Source organism: Erpetoichthys calabaricus, chromosome 16 (genome assembly GCF_900747795.2).
Source record: "Erpetoichthys calabaricus chromosome 16, fErpCal1.3, whole genome shotgun sequence".
Lineage (NCBI taxonomy): Eukaryota > Metazoa > Chordata > Cladistia > Polypteriformes > Polypteridae > Erpetoichthys > Erpetoichthys calabaricus.
This window is the reverse complement of record NC_041409.2, coordinates 68,529,927-68,543,557: the sequence shown is the minus strand read 5'-3', so window position 1 is coordinate 68,543,557 and position 13,631 is coordinate 68,529,927. Positions and strand designations below refer to the sequence as shown.

At 35.1% G+C, this 13,631-nt stretch overlaps 1 protein-coding gene across 1 annotated transcript in view; it reads right to left on the bottom strand.

Moving 5' to 3' along the window:
• msh4 (mutS homolog 4) overlaps positions 1–13,631 on the bottom strand; it is a 56,504-nt gene that overhangs the window by 36,326 nt on the left and 6,547 nt on the right. Inside the window, exons 3-9 of the mRNA XM_051919909.1 lie at positions 12,600–12,763; positions 12,208–12,318; positions 10,352–10,467; positions 7,670–7,843; positions 3,885–4,057; positions 3,712–3,779; positions 2,875–2,949 (exon numbers count right to left, since the gene is read on the bottom strand). Of these exons, the coding sequence (XP_051775869.1) occupies positions 2,875–2,949; positions 3,712–3,779; positions 3,885–4,057; positions 7,670–7,843; positions 10,352–10,467; positions 12,208–12,318; positions 12,600–12,763 (881 nt within the window). The remainder of the gene's footprint in view (positions 1–2,874; positions 2,950–3,711; positions 3,780–3,884; positions 4,058–7,669; positions 7,844–10,351; positions 10,468–12,207; positions 12,319–12,599; positions 12,764–13,631) is intronic.

Sequence of the window (13,631 nt, the reverse complement as noted above, 5' to 3'; positions counted from 1 at the left end):
TATGGGAGGACGTGGACACCACCAGGGAGCGCCTGGAAGGTTATGGAACCCTGGATGGCTGCACTTCCGCCACACCAGGAAGTCCTGCTGGAAGAAATCCCAGGGGCACCCAAAGTGCTTAAGGGTGCTCGTCTGACACTTCCGCCACAACAGGAAGTGTTGTCGGACGGAGCACCTGGAGCCCATCCGGGTTATTATAAAAGGGGCTGCCTCCCTCCAGTAGACGAGCCGGAGATGGGAGGAAGGAGACAGAGCTTGTGAGGAGGGGAGTGCAGGTCAGAGAAAGAGAAAGAGAGAAAAGAGACAGTTGTTGGTGATAAGGCATTGTGGTGCTTAGATAATAATAAATGTGTGTGTTTTGGACATTCTAGTGTCTGTCTGTCTGTGTCCGGGGGCTGGCTTTCCACAGTGTACATAATTAGTCTGTTGGTACATATACTTATTTAGAGGAGTCACTGTCCTGTATTTGCATTCGTCTTTCTCCATGTCCCACATATTTAAGCTATCATACCTTAAAATTATGTAGCGCCTAAAACTGTCCAAAATGTTTCCAGGGGCAAGATCCAATTTGCGAACGCTGCAATCAAGTCCCAGCCTCACTGGGTCACATGTTTTGGGCCTGCGCCAAATTAACATCATTTTGGACCAAAATTTTTAAGTGCCTTTCAGACAGCTTTGGTGTCACAATCCCTCCTAACTCATTAATAGCTGTGTTTGATGTTCTTACAGATGGGTTTAAAGTGGAGAAGGACAAACAAACTGTCATTGCATTCACTACACTTTTGGCACGCAGACTTATTTTGCTAAACTGGAAGAATCCTAACTCTCTTCTTTTAAGTCAGTGGGTAACCGATGTTTTATACTATTTGAAATTGGAAAAAATCAAATATTCAGTTAGAGCACAGGTGTCGAACTCCAGTCCTGGAGGGCCGCAGTGGCTGCATGTTTTTATTCTAACCATCTTCTTCATTAGTGAGTCGTTTTTACTGCTAATTAACTTATTTTGCTTTAGTTTTATTAACTTGACTCAGGCCCCTTAGTTGTCTCTTTTTCCTTAATTAGTAGCCAAACAATAATGAGACAAACAAGCTATCATATGACCAGCTCACCTGTGCCCATCACACAATATCTGAAAATAAAGAAAGGTGAAGGTCTCAGTGAGGGTGGTCTCTCAGGTCACCAAAACATTTTGACTGTGTTCTTAGAAAAAACAGAAAAATCAACAAATTTGGAAATATCTGCTATGGCAGAATCAGAGCAGCAACAAGCCATTGAATTTAATAACAAGCTTAATTAACAGCAAGAATCCGCTTCTCATTAAGAGACTGGAGTGAAATTGGTTGGAGTTTGAAATCCCAGTTTAGCTGGTCATCTGTTGGCTCGTTTCACATCTCATTTCTGTTTGGCTGCCATTTAAAGACGAAACAAATCAATTCAGAGGACTGAATCCTTAAAAACAGGGATATTGAAATCAAGGGAAAAGGAATTATTTAGCAGTGAAAACTGCTCACTGATTATGTAAAGGGTTACAATGAAAACCTATAACCACTGCGGCCCTCTAGGCCCAGAGTTCAACACCCCTGAGTTAGAGGATCTGTACAGAATTTTTTTAAAACCTGGCAGGATATAATCAATAAAATTTTAGAATAAGCTATTAAAGCACCGAGGAAGCAATTATCTCCGCATTTCTTTTTCTTCTCCATTCATCTCTACTGGCCTATTAAACTCATCAATTTAGGTATGTTTACAAGCCTTAAGTTCTACCCCGTTGGCTATGCTCTCTCTCTCAGGGGTGGGGGTCGACTTGTTTTTTCAATACTATTTTTTGTAAAAATTGATCGATTTGTATGAATGATTATAATAAAATTAATACAATTATATTAAAAAAAATTATGTAAACGAGTTATGTGTATGTAATGGATTGTTAAAATTACTATTATTTAATATTAATAATTTGGAAGAGTGGTAATTTCATCACAGTTTGTAGTGTTAGTAACGTATATACATTTTTAAAAAGTAAGTAATTAATTAATAAAGAAATAAATGAAAGCTAAGTTACAGTACACCATTTCTATAGTGTATACCATAATATTATCACATCAATTCAAAAGTAATAAAATTGAATCTAAATCCTTTGTTACTATTCCAGGATCTTTTAATAAAATGAAAAAAATATTGTATGTTGCTAAATTATGAATGAGGACATAATGAAATTAACAGTTGTAACTTACTAAGACATAAATGCATGTTATCTATTAGTTAAGTCAGAGGTTTCATAATTCCACTCAACATCTCAGACTATTCCAGTTTGTTCCAAAATGTTGCCATAATACTATCTCCCACATAAGTTCATAGCATACTGGAAAACAAGATGACAAACTACCTGACAAATATAGTCAATATTTTGTTCCTACATGCTATTGTAAAAGGAAAAAGAAAAAGTATAGATACAGTTTACAAAAACGTTTGTTTAGCTTTTCTGATTTGTAGGTTCAAATCCTAACATGCCCAGTGTGAGTGTGGAGATTGTTTGTTCTCCATATGTGTTTCTATAGAAAATTCAGTTTCCAAATTCAAATCACATATAGGTACTTTGATTAGAAGTTCTAAACAGGCTGTGCCTTAAGGTGTTTTGGTGTGTCTGTAAATGTACATTGTAATGAACTGATATCCCAACTATCACCAGTTCCTACTTTATTTGAGTTATTGCTTGGTTAGGGTCTGGGTCCTAGCTGTGATAAATTTCAATGATGTGGCACAAATAAATAACAAATAAACGAGTATACAGATCTTCGCACATTATACAAACAATAAATCACCTTTCTACACACTTGTCTTGAAATATTTTGTACGGAAAACTTCATAAACACAAACCTTTAATGGTGACACTAATTCCAATGTGTGCTTTAAGTGAATCACGTGTGTTATTTTTGTCTCTGCTACCTGCACCTACAACAGAAACACAGAAAGAAACTCAACACCTCAAAAAAAGCTTTATCTTCATCCTAAATATTAACGTTCTGAAAGACTGCATGTAAATGATTTTGTAAATCATTTTCCCAGTTCAAAAAGAAGCATACTGTCTATCCTTAGGCAGAGAAAAAAGTATACCCCCATATATGATTTGGAACAGTGTGAATCACCCAAGAATGCTTTTCCTTGAAAGCTTTGGAAAATCTCGTCGATTTTAAAGGTATGAGGGTAATTCTGTATTTCAGAAGATTAATTTTGTAGCTCAGATGGATGCATAAGGAGAATAATATTTCATTTGTCTGTTGAATGATGGCTGACACACAGATATGTATCAGCACATACTATGGATTGTTAAATGGGTGGGAAGTAATAAAACTTACTCTTTACTAATAGACATCTGTGCTATAAACTGACATCTAGACAGAATAAACTAACTAGAGCAGGAATAAAGTTGAAGGAACTTGCTTTAATTACAGTATCCATTTATGTAGGAGCCACAGAAGCTACATCAACTGGGTACAGAGTATACATGCCATTAAGGTTAAGCTTTTGAAGGACAATTAGGGCTTATTGTAATGTTGGATTTGTTAACTCTATCTGCTCCTCCCTTTCTTGAAAAAAAGTCAGAAAAAAAGCGTTTTGAGGGATTTTGGCCACCACCTATACAGGCTACTATGCCAAATACCCTATAGCAAAAGGAAAAGAAAAAACATAGTCCTAGATATATGTAGAACATACTGTTTCCTGCTTAGGAATCTGTACCAAAACAGAGAGCAGCTGGTCTGTGTCCAGAAAACGTCCAATTACTAAACGAAAAGAACCAGACAAAAATGTTAAGATAAATAGGCAGTACACTAACTTAAAGCTTAAATTAAAACAAAAAAAAAATACTTCCACTACATAGCTTTTACCTGATTTCATACCAAAGAAGAGTTCTTCATCCTGTAGCAGTTCTTGTAAACTGTCCAGACGAGTGTTAATGGTGTCAATGTCACATAAAGGCTCCAAGATATTAGACCGTAATCTGCGGCTACCACCAGGCGTTTTTGTGTAATTAAGCACTCCCAACAATGTGTGTTCACTCCTACAAATGATGCCATTTAACATCATGAAGCTTTCAAGAACAAAACTATGGGGTTTCTATCAGCAATACATGTAGCTCATCAACCTATGTATTCACATTTCCTCTCCAACAATAAATACAGATCTTTATAATTTAGTTTTCAAGTAATTTAGTTGATTATTGCTGAACATGCATTGTATTTTTGGTTTATTTTGTAGTTAGATCTTTAAAAATATCTAAAGTATAACAGGGATCTTACGCAATTTTATTTTTATATTGCAGTTTCATGTGAGCTCCGCAAAAATTTCATCACAAATAAAAAAAAAGTTTCATGTGAGAACCCCTACCCCCCTTGGATCAAATATCACTGTGTCTTGCTGCTCATATCACTGTGTTGTGAGCACATGAGAGAAGAAAAATGTGTCTCACCTAGTGGCTTATTTACATTATAATTCCCCCCAACCCCAGCACAGGGATCAACTGCATCATGCAAAATTTTTCATCCCAGTTTTTAATCTTGCTTGTTGCTGAACTCCCTCCCACCGGGAGTTAGAATTGAGCATGATTACAAATGGGAAATAAAACTGAAATGTGGCCCAGGGGTGCTGGGGGTTTGGCAGGGATTATGAAGTAAGTGTGATTAGAAAAAGAATAAAAAATCTCACACAGCTCTGTTGATCCCTTCGGTGGTAGTGGCAGTGGCGGGGCAGATTATGTGCTCGCAACACAGAGACTGTCGTGTGCAACTCAAAAATGGCTGAGAAATACTGGAATAGGTATATGAGTCTGTGTGACTACCTCTGTGCCCAGGGCTGCCAGAAAAGGCACTGTCCCCAGTCCTGTAGCCCAGCATGTAAAGAAGCTGGAATGAAAATATTATGTATGTATTTAGTTTATTCCAAATGTGAAATGCAAGAAAAAGGCAACAATAACAAGAAAAATAAATAAATAAATATGCACTGAACTTCTTTGGGGCAAATGCAACAGAAGGCAGGAGAAGAAGGGTGAATTGCAGCACAAAAAAACCCAACCAAGTGCACAAAAATAATGTTTTGCTGTGTCTAGTAGTAACCAGAAATTGCTTCAAGGACTGGCATGAAAAATAATTTTGAAAGTAAAGGTTTGGATGAGTACCAAATTATACATACATAGTTACAAATCATTTACTTGTTGCTTCAGAGTGATATATAGTGTGTGTGTGTGTTTGTTTATTTTTTATTATTTGTTTTGAGTGATTTTTTTAGGTATAAGAGCCTAAATGTTTCTAAAAAGGCACATTAGGTTTCCAAACAAGGGGACACTTTATGTCAAACTGTATAACTTTGCAATTCTATGGGAGATTACATCTAACCTTGGTAGAATGATAGCTGACAGATTGGGGCACAAAATAAAATTGATTTCAGGGTTGTGCATCATAAAATGTTTTGGTAATGTACTTTAAAATACAGTTTGTTGGAGAAAAATCCCTAAAGCACCAAACCTATTGTGTTTTATTTAGTTGATATTTATGTTTTTATTCTCCAGCCATTTGCAACTCCTTTATTACATAAGCAGAGTAATAGCCATTTGTTTTTGAGGATGTCATTTATATAATCCCAGAAACCACCAGCGGTTAAGGATTAAAAGTCTGATAATAACACAGTTATTTTTATTACGTTATTATTGAGCACTAGGTAATCAAAATATATTGACAGAATGAAATAGGCAGATGAGTAAAGCACAACCAAAACTGACCAGTCTCACATGGTAGAAAAAGACAGGAATCAAGCATTTCCTTCGGTTTCCTGAATTATTTTAATAATGTTTAATGCTCCAGCAGACCCCCGTGACACTGTGTTATATACCAGGTTGGAAAATGACTGACTGGCTCTGTGTTTGTGTGTTACAGAGAGGCAAGATGTGCTCCATGACAGAATTAAGCAATGAATAATTAAGAATTTTGTTAACCTCTTGTGTAAAAACATTTGTAAATCATATTTTGTAGCTGTTATCAAAGCACGCATAAGGATAACCAGGTATATTTTTCTTATTTTATTCCCAGGAGCTTATAAATGTATATGTTACCATATAAGGCACATGTGATATACCTTTGGTACATGTGTACTCATCATGAACATGGTCATACTGCAAGGACAGTTTCCTTGTCAACCCTAAGAAAACCAAAGAGGAATTTGTGTCTGAAGCCAAATGAGCACTTTCAGTAAATGAAAATATACACTCATGTTAAAAACATGTGCCTATGTTAGAAATCTTAATTTTGCAATGGTTTCCCTCTTTTAACAGTTTTTAAATGACTGTGCATTTAACAGAAAGATCCTTGGAAACAGGATTGAAAAAGAGTCTGAGATACAACTGTAATGTATGTGTAACACACATACACCCTGGAGCTGCAGTGGCACTATTTCCTTCCAAAAATTTGTTTGCATGCCTGGTTTGTGCTGCATAGGTTAAATTACTTGGTATCCCCTGTAAAGTCTAAACCAAATTACTTCAGCAACTGGTGTGCTAGTGCTTCTTTTTATTAATGTGGTATTTACTAGTAACATGCATTTCTCATTGCACTCTTTTCTCTTCTTCACATTTGGCGGTACTTTTTTTTAGCTTTTATTGAATTTATTTAAAGCATGTAACATTCCATACAATCAAGCCAAATTTAACAAAACTAAATTCAATTCAACCCCCACCCGTGAGAAAGAGAGAAAGGCCAACAGCCAGAGTAAACGTTTGAGAGTAGTATAGAGGGAAAGGAGTCTTTCTCCCCAATATAAGTGCTTATTCTAAAATATTATTGATTAGATCCTGCCAGGTTTTAAAAAAGTTTTGAACAGATGCTCTAAGAGAGAATTTGATTTTTTTCCAATTTCAAATAATATATAACATCAGTTACCCATTAACTTAACAGAGGTGGGTTAGGATTCTTCCAGTTGAGCAAGATAAGTCTACATGCTAATAGTGTAGTAAAGGCAATTACAGTTTGTTTGTCCTTCTCCACTTTAAGCCCATCTGGGAGTACACTAAACACAGCTGTTTATGGGTTAGGAGGGATTGTGACACCAAGGCTGTCTGACAGGCATTTAAATATTTTTGTCCAGAATGATGTTAATTTCGAACACGCCCAAAACATGTGACCTAGTGAAGCTGGAGCTTGATTGCAACATTCACAGGTTGGATCTTGCCCTGGAAACATTTTGGGCAATTTTAAATGAGATAGATGTGCTCGATAAAAAAATTGAAGATGAATAATTGAATGCTTTGCGCATATGGAGCTAGGGTGAATTCTGTACATGGCTGCCTTCCACTCCTTTTCTGAAATGTTGAGTAAGAGATCCTTTTCCCACTGTACATTGGGATCTTTAAAAGGAAGGGACTTTAAAATCAGAATGCTAATCTAATACAAAGTTAGATACAATCCAATATTATCTATATTCTGAAAAAACTACAATGGCGTGTGTAAAGCTAAGATGAGCCTGTGAAAAATGAAAAATCCCACAGCAAGCTTTGAAATATCTACTGTACTATACTGTATAGTATTTATATACTTTGCATTTACACAAAGAATTTAATAAGCATGTAATGTCTTTAACATCTGTATTGTTTCATAACTGTTCTAAGCAGAAAATTACAGAAGAGTACCGGGGGTCCTTGTTATTAACCACAAGTTCCAAATTCCTGGCTGATGTGGAGTCAATCATTGTTGTTTGTTCACTGCCTCTAAAAATCACTTTCAGTGATTTTGGAGCATACACAGACTTTTGCATAAACTCAATATATTTTAATAGAGCTGCAACAGCAGATAGGCAATAGTATCTGTAACAGAAAAAAACATTAAGTTAAACATATTTAATGTTAGCATTGTAAAATACAGTACTGCTCTTCTCAGTACATATACAAGTGAAGTGCATTTTTTCAAATGCTGTTAAGATTTTCCAAATATAAAAATATTCACATAGAAACATTTAATTATTTCATTGTTAATATTTGTATTGATTTTAATTAGAAACAGATAACATTCCATACAGTCAAGTCAAACTTAACAAATCAAAGCAAAATTTAACCCCCAGCCAAGTGAAAGAGAGAAAAGCCAGCAAATGAAGCTACTCTATAAAGGGAACAAGACAGTAAGAGTATCCTTTATCCCGAAATGGAAGCTTATTCTAAAATGTTATTGATTAGATCCTGCCATATTTTAAAAAAGTTTTGAACAGATCCACTGAGTGAGAATTAGATTTTTTCCAATTTCAAGTAGTATAAAACATCAGTTATCCACTGACTTAGAAATGGTGGAGTGGGATTCTTCCAGTTGAGCAAGATAAGACTACGTGCTAGGAGTGTAGTAAAGGGAATTACAGTTTGTTTGTGTTTCTCCACTTTAAGCCCATCTGAGAGTGCACCAAAGACAGCTGTTAATGATTTAGGAGTGATTGTGACACCGAGGCTGTCTGACAGGCATGCAAAGATTTTTGTCCAAAATGTTGTTAATTTAATGTACACCCTGAACATGTGGCCCAGTGAGGCTGGAGCTAGACTGCAACGTTCACCTGTTGGATCTTGCCCTGGAAACATTTTGTTCAATTTTAAACAAAATGCATGTGCTTGATAAAAGATTTTCAGTTGAATGATTGAATGCTTTGCACATATGGAACTCGAGAATATTCTGTGCCTGGCTGCTTTCCACTCCTTTTCTGGAATATTAAGTAACAGATCCTTTCCCCAGTGTCCTCTGGGATCTTAGAAAAGAAGGGACTTTAAAATATGTTTATAAATTGTAGAGATGCTATCTGAGTATTCAAGAATACAATAAGGTGGAAGGTGAGGAAAATTGGGCAGGTTCTGTTTAGCAAAGTTTCCAGCTTGAAAGCAGTGGAAGAATTGTGTTGAGAAGTTGTATTTGAAGTGTAATTCTTCATAGGATGCAAAGACATTATCTATGTACAAGTCTCTAAGTGTTTTGATCCCAGACATTTTCCAGACATTAAATAATGTATAAGTTTGAGAGGCTGGAAAACGTGGTTGTCATGTAGAGGTGCAACAGATAAAAGCTTATCTGTCTTAAAGTGCTCCCTAAATTGGTTCCATATTCTGAGAGAATGAAGGGCAATTGGATTATTAGTGTAATGACGGTAGTCTGAATTAACTGGGGCACAGAGCAGGGAATATAAAGAAGTACTGCAACATTTTATTTCTATTGCAGACTAGGCTTGTGTATATTCATCAATCTGTGTCAATGTCCAGGTCTTTATAGCTTGTATATTTGCCACCTTGTAATAAAATTGAAAGTTAGGTGGTGCCATGCCCCCTTCTGCTTAAGGTTGTTGTAGAGACTCCCTCTGGATGCGTGGCAGTTTCGATTTCTATATAAATGAAGCTATGATTGAGTCTAATTTCTTAAAAAATTATTTGTTAATGTACATGGGTATGCTTTGAAATAGGAAAAGTAGCTTGGGAAGGATGGTCATCTTAATAATGTTGATTCTCCCTGCTAATGTAAGGTACAGGGTATACCATTTATTCATGTCTTGTTTGGTTTTTTCCATGCAGACAGCAAAATGTTGTTGAATAAGAGCTTCATATGTACTTGTAATATATATATATATATATATATATATATATATATATATATATATACAGTATGTATAATTTACCCCAAGATATTTAAACTGATCTGCTAAGATAAATGGGAAGGGGTCCAGTCCAATATTACATGCTAGAGAATTCACTGGAAAAAGCACACTTTTATTCAAATTGATTTTAACTCCAGATATCTTTTGAAAATATGCAAACGCTTTTAGGACTGCTGGCACATAATGTTGTGGGACAGATATATACAGTACCATATCATCAGCGCATAGTGATATTTTTCTGTTCAAGTCCTTCTCTGACAATCCCCTTTCTCTCTAATGCATTATGAAAGTATGCAGCCAACGATTCAATGGCAATTGCAAAGAGCAGAGGTGATAAGGGGCATACTTTTTGAGTACCATGTTCTAGTCTGAAGTTGTCTGAAATAATGTTGTTAATACGAACTGAAGCTTCTGGACTAGATATAGAGTAGTTTTACCCATGCACATACTGTACATTTGAGCAAAACCCAAATTTGTGCAATGTGGTGAACAGGTAGTACCATTCAACCATGTCAAATGCTTTTTCTGCATCTAAAGACAATACATTCTCTGGGGTGTTAATATAATAGGTGAATATATTATATTAAACAAACGTCAAAGGTTATAAGTTAAGTGTCTGTCTTTAATAAATCCAGTCTGGTGTTGTGATATTGCAGAAGAAATTAATTTAGACTAAAATTATTATTTTTCATACTTAGTTTGAACTTCCATTATTACTGTGCTGAATTCTGGGGCACAAAGATGTTGAATATATTCCAAGCCTTTTCCCTCACTGAAGTATTTCCTCTGAACTGCAGTGAAAGCTATGTTCTGAAAAGTAAAAAAAAAAAAAGCATTTTATCCTTACTCCTTTCAGAAACCATCCCATCCCACATCATGATCATTTCTAACCCATGGACAATATATAGCTTATTCAATTTGCATAAATTGCTAAACATATATTGAGTGACTAACAGATTGATTTAAGGGCACTTGCAGCCTTGCCTCTAATACCTTCTTCTTTGAATATATTTACACAGTAATTTTTTAGATATTCTACACACAGTAATAATAAAGTTGTATTATGCATAAATACAAAACACTTCAGTATTGTGAACAATTCGTTAGTGCAACCTATACATTTAGCACTGATTAATATCTTATTCATAACACAACAACAGTTAATAGTATTAAAGCATACATTTTTAATACAATGGCATGAAGGTACAGGTGTTAGTACAGCAGCCTCACCAGTCCAGTATGCTGTGTTCATATCCCACAGTAAGTTGCTATGTGTTTGGAGTTCGCATTTTCTCCTCATATTGCTTTGGATTTTCTCTAGCTGCTTGGACTTTTCTCCCACATCCCAAAGATATGCATTTTAGGTTAAATGATGATTGTAAATTGTCCCATTTGGGTGTGTGCATGAGTGGGCCCTGTGATGAATTGGTGCATAGTCCAAGGTTGTTTAAAGCCTTCCTTCAGTTAGGCTGAGATAGCTCTAGCCAACCCCTTGACACTATCCTGAATTGGAATAAGCAGGTCTGAGAATGTTGTGTTTTTAATAAACTCTGATACTGTGCTCCTTCTTAGGTTTGGTTTCCGCCTTGTACTGTACCTGATGTTCAGGGTAATGGTAGACTTTGCATCTCATTACCCTGAACTTGAGTTAAGTGTGTTAGATAACAAATGGTCAGACACTTCTGAAAATTTAAATAACTTCCATGGCAGACAATATCTTTACTCTGGCTCCTTTTGTTCATATTTACCCTACACAATTGTCAGTACTACTGAAATATATTACCTAGTGAGGCCTTATATGAACAGAGCACCTGAATATGTTGTATAAAGAAAATAAATTAAGCATTCTGCCCCAAAACAGGACAGGCTTGCTGAGGAACCATGCTGAAACCCTGTCTTGTCACACGTCATGTGATATATGTCAGTATATGGGTATTGACACTACCTCATACATACTTTTCCTCGCTGAATTGGGACTGGCAATATTGAAATCTTGAAATGTTTAGCACTTTTTTTTGCCTTTGTGCCCTAAAAGATCAAAAGGTTTCGGCAAAACCTTCTTTTTAAGCGCATCACAATCATTTCTAAGCCATAAACAATATATAGCTTACTCAATTTACATAAATTGCTAAACATATGTTGAGTGATTGATTTAAGGACATCTGCAGGCTTGCCTTTAAACAGACTTAACAAGATCAAGGCTCCAGTATAGTACTCCTTTTGTCAGTGTGAGGAAATGAGTAACCTGTAGTGAAAGACCATTAAGCTTGACGTATAAGTCGCCCTAAATTTTCCACAGTATATTTAGGCTTCTTAACAGGACTACAACACACTTGTAACAACAGCAGAGAAAAAAAATAACAATTTGCATTATCTCAATGTACATTATTTAAAATAATAAAAAGTATACAATAAAATCATGTACATTTAAAGAATATTAAAATATATTTGCAGCATGCATATACTTATATACAGTATACGCTTATATTAAATTAAAATAAAAGAAAATATATGAAATTATTTTCCTTTTCAGAGTCAAGTTATCAGTACCTTGAAGTTTTCTACAACCAAACCAAATAGCTTTGACCCTTTGCCTTTATCACTTGCTGTATCTGGCATTAATATTTCCAATGGACTTAAGATGTGAAGTTTTGTTACAACCTAGAGAAAGACAAAATGGCTTAAAGTATAACATGTTTAAAGATTAGTATGGCAAAATTTGCATCATCATCTAAACAAAGTTGGATGCTGTTTAATATGATAAAATATTCTACATGTATTGTATATACTAATAACTACAGAGAAGTAAAACCATTTCTAAAATGGTTATTATAATTTCAAATATTTTAACTTAAAGTATTATATGACTCTGTATGTAAAATAGACATGTTAAAGTGCTAAACTGAGTTTTAAAACATATAGATTATTTAATTTCTTCCTACTTTAGCATAAGTCCCAGTGTCTGCAAATTGGAAGAGCATTAGTTCTGGATTCTTCAAGTCAATACACGCCATTCCTATTTCTCCTCGGGCAAGACCACGTCCTTCTACTATAGCAACAATTATGGAGGCAGCCGGAACAGAGGACAGAGTGGATGTGGTGGTCACTATCAGAAAAAAATGACATAAAACAATTAAATGTTTACAAATCTCCGAAATCAAAACAGATTAGCCTCATCAATCAACAAAATAATTCCAAAGGATCCTAATGTCACCCCAAGCAGCACATTTAAGACAGAACACATCCAGCTTTGCATATGCCTTTATCAAGCTTGACAAAAAAAGCACGTAAAGTAGCTGGGAAATCCTCTTTAAAATCACCCTGAATACCGACAGAAATCAAAACCCTTACAGCATTTCAGACGAGGACTAAATGCCAAGAGTCAGTTATTTAACAGCACGAAGTTCATATAATAGCAGCTGTCTAAATCTGAGTAGACAAGGCTGATGTAGTACTGAATATTGTGTATCTTAACACTCAGCAATTGGTAGCTGCCTAAAATATTCAATGCTTAGATGAATGAGGGATAAATATTATATTGAAAGCAGGTGTTTCTGCACAGGTGCAGTAATTAAGAGAACGAAACAATTAACATGCCATTATGCTTATCATCATGTTGGAATGGATTTTGCTGAGCAAAACTTCAGCAGCTATAGGAGACTGTCATTATTATTTCCAGGTTTTTTGTGTCCTTTCTTATACATTTTCATATTTTCTACTATAATTATGATAGGAATTATAATTATTACTTAATGCTATTTCATTTTCTTTTTTCTTGGCATCAGTTATAATTTTATTTTGTTTTAAATTCATTTTTGCAATTTTTTTTTTCGTGGATTTTCTTTGTATCATTTTGGTTTTCAATTATGATGAATATGATTCTGATTACTTTGTTTTGTTAAAACACTTATTTAAAGACATTCAAATAATTTAAAATCTTCCTGTAACGCCTTATTGTTTTTTTATGTGCACCA